The 8,074-nt window shown below is 45.3% G+C and overlaps 1 protein-coding gene across 1 annotated transcript; it reads right to left on the bottom strand.

The window, feature by feature from the left end:
* Nucleotides 1–2,576: 2,576 nt before the first annotated feature.
* LOC128415139 (waprin-Enh1-like) lies at nt 2,577–7,659 on the bottom strand. The gene is made up of 3 exons (XM_053391004.1): nt 7,522–7,659; nt 5,521–5,658; nt 2,577–2,723 (listed from the first exon to the last, which is right to left on the bottom strand). Exons 1-3 carry the CDS (start codon nt 7,604–7,606, stop codon nt 2,587–2,589), a joined length of 360 nt encoding a protein of 119 aa, XP_053246979.1. The 5' UTR covers nt 7,607–7,659; the 3' UTR covers nt 2,577–2,586.
* Nucleotides 7,660–8,074: the final 415 nt, after the last annotated feature.

Below are 8,074 nucleotides of genomic sequence, written 5' to 3'. Positions count from 1 at the left end.
TGACAATGAGATATCTAGGAGAAGTGTGGAAGTTGCAGTGGTCCAACACCTGAGATTTCACAGGAAATGTGCTGATATCAGCTTTTCTTTTCATTCCAAACCTCAAGAGGAAACATCAATTCTGCTTCCAGGTGTCTGTGATCCAAAAAACAATCTGTAGGTGGGCAGGCAGTCTCTGATTCCCCAGCCCCAAATGTTGTATTTGTGGGATGGTTTTCATTTGGACTTTAGTGTGTGGAGAATGGCTTGAATAGTTCTGTCTCACTGCACCCCTGATCATGATTTCCCCCCACCTGCCACTGACATTTGGGGGGTGGGAATCAATTAAGGGTGGGATTCACATCATGAGTCCTGTCAGGGAAAGCCCAGTGAGAGGAGTTCCGCTTGCACAACAGGGCTTTCCCCCTTCCTTGACCTAGCCATCCCCACAAAAAGGGTTTTGGGGACAGTTGGGGAGAGCCCTCAGAAAAGCGTCCAAGCGGAGCTCAAATGTTTCAATAGATGGAACGACTGGAAGAGCATGGTGCTGAATTCCACCCATAACACAGGAGCCAACCCTTAGGGACCATGGGGGCTTCAGCCCCCACAATACATGAGTGATGGGCTCTTTTGTAGGCAAACACTTTTTCATGCAATAAATGCTCAGTTACTCACATTCTCAGAGGCGTAGGTGGCACTGTGGTCTAAACCACTGAGCCTCTTGGGCTTGCTGACTGGAAGGTCGGCAGTTCGAATCGCTGCAACAGAGTGAGCTCCTGTTGCTCTGTCCCAGCTCCTGCCAACCTAGCAGTTCGAAAGTATGCCAGTGCAAGTAGATAAATAGGCACAGCTGCGACGGGAAGGTAAACTCCGTTTCTGTGTGCTCTGGTTTCCGTCACGGTGTTCTGTTGCACCAGAAGCGGTTTAGTCGTGCTGGCCACATGACCCAGAAAGCTGTCTGTGGACAAACGATGGCTCCCTCAGCCTGAAAATGAGATGAGCTCTGCAACCCCATAGTTGCCTTTGATTGGACTTAACCATCCATGGGTCCTTTATTAAAGGTCCAGTCGTGACCGACTCTGGGGTTGTTGGCGCTCATCTCGCTTTATTGGCCGAGGGAGCTGGCGTACAGCTTCCAGGTCATGTGGCCAGCATGACTAAGCCGCTTCTGGCGAACCAGAGCAGAGCATGGAAACACCGTTTACCTTCCCGCTGGAGCAGTACCTATTTATCTACTTGCACTTTGACGTGCTTTCAAACTGCTAGGTTGGCAGGAGCAGGGACCGAGCAACGGGCGCTCACCCCTTCGCGGGAATTCGAACCGCCGACCTTCTGATCAGCAAGTCCTAGGCTCTGTAATTTAACCCACAGCGCCACCTCCATCCCTTATGGGTCCTTTACCTTTACCCTTTCTATTTTTTATTTTTTTTACATTACTCACATTTTGCAGGGAACTATGTTTCCCCCCCTCAAAACACTTTTGCGGGCTTGGGAAGGGTACTCACTGTGTGAGGAAACCAGCAGGCTTTCCCAAATGCTAGGAAGCAGCAGGAAAGCGTCTGTAGTATTGATTTCTGATAGCAGCTCCATATAGCAGCTACCACTTTCTGCACAGACAAAGCTAAGACTCCAACAAGTTCTCACTTAGCTATGGCAGGAACTGCTCCCTAGGCAGGGAGTTTCAATTACTGATCGGGCATGTCTGGACAGACCACAAACACTACAGCTACAATATTTTTGGAATGTCAATTAGAATTACCACCCATTCCATAGTTTCTCTGAGCTCAAAGAGACAATTGAATAATGGATGGATGATTCAGAGTTTGCTCCCTGCAAGCGGCCTTCACCCCAAGATGACAGGACAATGACAGCTGCTGGCAATTTATATCTGGAAGGATATACAGTAGGCCAAGAATTACAATGTAAATATAACAAACATTGGGATATGGGGGGGGGCAGATATTGGGAATGGAGAAGAAATTTGGTTCAGTTTATTTATGAACCTTCCTCAGTCAAACTTCCTGAAACTCTTGTTTTGAGATTTATTTATTTTGCGTTCAGGTACCAACCCATGTGCTGTGTTTTAAATGTGAAGGCGTTTAAGTGCTTTCTGCTTGTGGCAAATAATACAATTTTCCAATACCCAGAAAATGCTCTTCTGAAGGAAATACTATCTTTGGGGTTTTCCAATTTTGTGCTAATAGGAAATACTATCAATTTATCCTTCCTAGCAAAGCGAAATTAAGTCACTGTTGTCACATTAACTCCACAGAGCAAGAGATACCAAACAGTTAAATGATTATTTTTATATTTTTTTGCAAAGGAATGATATTTGTTGCAGAACATCCTTCATTAGGAAATTATTCATATATTCCATCAGACTGTGTTCCATCAGAAAAACTTTGAAAAACTTTTGTGTTTTCTTTGTTCAAATCAGGAGTTGCTGACAAAAGTTCCCTTGTCAGGAGAATTTTCATATCAAATGAATAAAAGGATTCCTTAGTTGTGATTTCTACATTGCAGGGAGTTTGATAAGAAAACCCTATGATTTTAACTGAGATACTAGGGAAGGACAAGAAGAGAGACACAAGCAATACCTTTATTTTCTCATGGGTCTACACAACTTTTTCCACAATTTAAATAACAGCACTTTTTCTTTTCTGGACAATCGTAATCACTGCTGCAAAGATCTCCTTCTGGGACGGAGCAGAAATATGGAAGGATAGGGCAGCTGCCAGCTTTTTCTGTAACAGAGAAAACCCACCACATGACTGTTCGTTTTGTGTTTCCAGAGCCAGACAAATGCTTCAGATACCTAGCTCACCTATGCATGTCCAAAGCCCCACATTTCATCAAGATCCAGTGTGGCCTTGTGGTTGGAGTGTCAGACTAGGACTTGGGAGACCAGGGTTCAAATCCCCAAGTGGCTATGGGGCTCACTGGGTGGCCTTGGGCCAGTCACTGCCTCTTAGCCTAACCTACTATTCAGGGTTATTTTAGGGATTTTTTTTTAAAGGAGGGATAGAAATGCAAAAAATGAATGAATGAATGAATGAATGAATGAATGAATGAATCCTATGTAGTGCAGCCCCACAGATGGGCATAATAATATTAATAATAATTTATTATTTATACCCCGCCCATCTGGCTGGGTTTCCCCAGCCACTTTGGGCGGCTTCCAACAGAATATTAAAATACAATCATCTATTAAACATTAAAAGCTTCCCTAAACATAGAGAGGGGCAGCCCCTCAAGCCAAGTTCATGAATGATACCTTCGGTTGCAATGTCCAGGAGGAGTCCCCATTTAACAGAGTTCCAGGGTACAAACACTTTGGCGAAATTTCACAGATTTTTGCCTGAAACTAATTGCATGGGTCAGAGACTCCTTGCTCGACTATTCATCACCTATGTTGCTAGGTAACAATTTGTGTTACTAAATGGCAAATCTTTCTTCCTTGTGGCCACTGTTTGGTAACATCACATTACATGTGAATCTTGAGAAAGGTAAGATCAATGACCTTGAGATTCACATGTAACCTGATGTCACTACAGTCATACTTCGGGTTACAGATGCTTCAGGTTGTGTCTTTTTGGGTTAAAGGTAAAGGGTAAAAGGACCTCTGACCATTAGGTCCAGTCGTGACCGACTCTGGGGTTGCAGTGCTCATCTCGCTTTATTGGCCGAGGGAGCCAGTGTACAGCTTCCGGGTCATGTGGCCAGCATGTGGCGAACCAGAGCAGTGCACGGAAACACTGTTTACCTTCCCGCCAGAGCAGTACCTATTTATCTACTTGCACTTTGACGTGCTTTCGACCTGCAAAGTTGGCAGGAGCAGGGACCGAGCAACGGGAGCTCACCCCCTCACGGGGATTCGAACCGCCGACCTTCTGATCGGCAAGTCCTAGGCTCTGTGGTTTAACCCACAGCGCCACCTGCTGCCAAAACCCGGAAGTACCGGAATAGGTTACTTCCGGGTTTCGGCGGTCACACATGCACAGAAGCACCAAATTGCGCTTTGCGCATGCGCAGAAGAGACGAATCGCAACCCACGTGTGTGTAGATGTGCCGCTGTGGGTTGCGAACACTGCAGGTTGTGAATGTGCATCCCGCATGGATCACGTTCGCAACCCGAGCGTCCACTGTTATTGCTGAAAGAAGAAGCTCTTCTCCAATAAGGATGGGTGTTGTGTGCTTAAGAGAGGGAGAATTTGGGGATTTGGGTGGCGCCCAAATTGAATTCCAAAGAATCAGTTGTTGATAGAGAGAGGCTGCCTTTGCTTTTCCATTGAGAGTAGCACTTTGTTTCTATGTTCCAGTTATGGAAGATAATACTTTGTATCAAAGTTATGCTTTGTACAAAGTGACATTTTGTGTCTATCTTCCCATTTTGGGGGATGGAGCAATGATTAAAAAGGTAGCCCATTGTCTATTTCATCTTATATATCTGCCAGAGTGGGTCAGTTATTATGAATTCTGGCAGCTATCTAATTGCAATCAGCAACTGCAATGGTTCTTTATATACTTTAGGGCCTCACAGATCCTTACATAGCTTTTTCCTACCTGCGGTTTCTACTCATGGGGAATGGATAGAGTATTGGTTTACAGATCCTTATTTAAACATAAAGTTTATTTGATTGCCTTCAGCAGATTACTGTGTCTCAGGCTAACTTAAAGCACAAAATGACAATGTATCTGTCAGCGCTGCCCAAGGTCCCAGCTCACACAAGACCAACGCTGCTTCTTGCTCAAGTTTAAAAGTCTTTATTGAAGTTCAGTCTCATTTCCAGACGTGCAGCGCGCAACGCTACATCTATCCGTCAGACCGTAGAAGTCCCATCTGAATCTCCGCCCCCCTGACACCAGCTTAAGATTCTAGCTTTACTCCACCTTTTCCTCTGTTCCTTCTTTCTCTGGGTCCTTCTGCTAGTCGGAGTCTCTGCCCTCCGAGATTCTTCTGACGCTGATTCTCCCGACTCCTCCCCCCCCCTCTTTCGGGCTTTAGGACCTGGCTCCCAATCCGGGTTTTCTGCTGTCCCGCGCTCCTCCACATTTGAACTTGGCGCGCGCGCGCAGCCTCCCACTTTCCTTCTGACCGTTACACTTGTGTCACTGCTCCCCCTTTCGGGGAGGCTAGCTGGACCTGGCCTTCCCTCCTTCTCCCCACTCCCCGATGGAGGAGAAGATGGTCCTGACTCACGTGACTCTTCCCCCCCACTGTGCTCTGGTGGGGAAACTGGCCCTACTCCTCCGCTACTCCTTTGGGACTCCCCTCTGGTTCCTTGTTTATGGATCGTCCCCTCTGGGATTCGCCTCGCCCTTACCATAGGCGCCCTCTCCTGGGAATCTTCTGATTCGCTGGAGAAGCTCATGGAATCTCTCGGTCCACTGTCATATTCCCCTACGCTCCCCTCTGATTCCTCTCCTCCGCTCTCTATCTGCTCTCTCCCCTGCTCTTCTGCTCCTGAGCCTCTGACAGTATCGTAGGAAATCAGCCACAAAAACCAACACAGAAGAACCAGGTTTAGCCATACACCATACCTTGTGGGTTTCTGCAAATTTTGCCACAATTGAAGTAGCAGCACTTTTGAATCCCCTCGCAGTCATAGTCATGGTTGCAAGCATCCTGTCCCTTTACACTGCATTTGAATGGATTTGGGGGGCAAGTTCCAAATTTTTCTGGAAATAGAAAATAGCAGGGTTAACAAATACCCAAATATACTATGCCTAAAAGCATTGTTGTGAAGTTAAAGGAAACAAGGATAACAAAACATTATGTACACAGGAAAGTCCCATGTGATTTATACACAACCAGCCATTGAGTTAATGGTTATTGGACTTTGGGTGATTGCGGGTCGCATCACAAAATCAGCCCATGGGAATCAAAAGCTGAATGAGCAGAAGTTGAATGAAGATGGGAATGTATGGGAAGAATACAATTCTTCAGTAAATGGTTCGGTGCAAGTATAAGAAGACCTGCTTGAGAAGTGGTACATGTGTACCACTTCACACAGCCGGAAGGGCGATAGGGGATTATTATTATTATTTATATAATTTCTATACCACCCTATACCCAAAGGTCTCAGGGCGGTTCACATAAAGCATTGATGGTCAAACCTGGCTCTCCAGCTGTTTTTTGGACTACAACTCCCATCATCCCTAGCTAACAGGACCAGTGGTCAGGGATGATGGGAACTGTAGTCCCCAAACATCTGGAGGACCAAGTTTGGCCATCACTGACATAAAGGATCACATACATAGAATCAAAATACAAACAGCAACCCAATAAAACCCCCCTAAAAAGAGCCAGCATTTTTAAAAGGGCATAGGATGTAGATCAGGTCAGGCAAAGGGCAGGTTAAAAAGGAACATTTTTGCCTGGCGCCTAAAGGTGTATATAATGCACTGCTCCTTGATTAAAAACAGAGAGAGAAGCTGCTAAACAGTGAAAATTCAATGCCACAGAGAAAGGTTCTAAGTTCGCCACCTGCAGGACATGCAAATATATTTTTATGTTTTAGTTTATAGAAACATTTATTTAAAAAAAGCATATTGACATTCTTTCTCACAAGGGAGAATACTGTTAACCTGTTTGTGATCCCCTCTGAGTGCAGCCCTTGCAAGTGGACTTGGAACTACGGGATTTGGTTTCATCTGAAGCACGAGAGGAAGCAAATTTTGCATGACAGTTTCTGATATCGAGGAGAATTTTTGATTACAATTGGTCACCATTTGCAGTCAAGATTGTAGATCGAACCTTTCAAAACTGCACTGGTTTTAACCAGTTTTGGCAGGATGGCATTCTATTGTTTACTCAACAGCATTAGAATGAATCTGCATTTTTTTGCATAAGAAACTAAAAAAGAATCCATTTAATTCTCAGTATTTTGGGTGGGGGCGGTTGTTAGAATTCCTGAGCAGAGCTAAGTACTGTTTGCCAGTAAATGATCCAAAAGGTCCAGCAGGTCCTTTGCCAGAAAATTGTTCATGTTGTCCTACCACAAGTCTTTCGCACTGAGAGCAGTGAAACTTGAAGCAAGGGCCTCAGAAACTGGTAAATGGTACCATTTCATTTCATTTTTTAAAAATTAAATGTATATACCTCCCTTCATCCAAAGATCACAGAGCAGTGTGCAACATAAAAATACAAAATGAGAAAACAAGAAGAGTTTGGATTTGATATCCCGCTTTATCACTACCCAAAGGAGTCTCAAAGCGGCTAACATTCTCCTTTCCCTTCCTCCCCCACAACAAACACTCTGTGAGGTGAGTGGGGCTGAGAGACTTCAAAGAAGTGTGACTGGCCCAAGGTTACCCAGCAGCTGCATGTGGAGAAGCGGAGACGCGAACCCGGTTCACCAGATTACGAGACTATCGCTCTTAACCACTACACCACACTGGCTCACATAAATACATAACAAAGACAAACCAACCAATAACCCACCTCCCACAAAAGGCCATAGATGGCTTGGTCAGCCAAATATATTTTATATACAACTCTGGTATCAGACAGAAGGAGAACCAGCTTCATTCAAAACCTACCTAGTGGTGGCATGCAAGATGCAGGTGAGAGCTGTGTCCAGAGGGCCAGCAGTCCCACCAAGGCTAAGATGCTCCTGGCCTTCATGGTGCCTTCAGAATCTGGTTCCGAATGTTCATCACCGGGTCAGGCTGGTGAGATTTAAGCTTGCTAAAAGGGTGGCACTGGGTCACAAGAGGGAGGAGCCCTGACCCATGTTTGTCACCCAAACATGCCTTGCAGATGTCAATCCATTACCCAATCCTTATTTCACCTATAGTCTATATATACTCTTGCATTTGGTAACTATGAGCCTCTGACCTACAGTAGTTCAATCTGGAATTTGGCGGTTATTACTGAGTGCAATGAGTACAGGCTCAGGAAAGGGGAAATCCTACGTGCTTCTTGGAGCAGGAATTGGCTGCTTTCTGGGTGTGCTACCTTCCAAATCTTCCTGGTCATGGTCAGAGTGATTCACTCAGGCAATGGAGGCCAATGTCAGCACAGCCTTTCTTCCTGTAAACAGCTTTCATGGGGGGTAATATGGATTGAAAAGTCATCTGAAACCTCATTCAC

Source organism: Podarcis raffonei, chromosome 6, assembly GCF_027172205.1.
Source record: "Podarcis raffonei isolate rPodRaf1 chromosome 6, rPodRaf1.pri, whole genome shotgun sequence".
In the NCBI taxonomy this organism is placed as follows: Eukaryota; Metazoa; Chordata; class Lepidosauria; order Squamata; family Lacertidae; genus Podarcis; species Podarcis raffonei.
The sequence above is the reverse complement of the archived record's forward strand: the minus strand, read 5'-3'. Positions and strand labels throughout refer to the sequence as shown.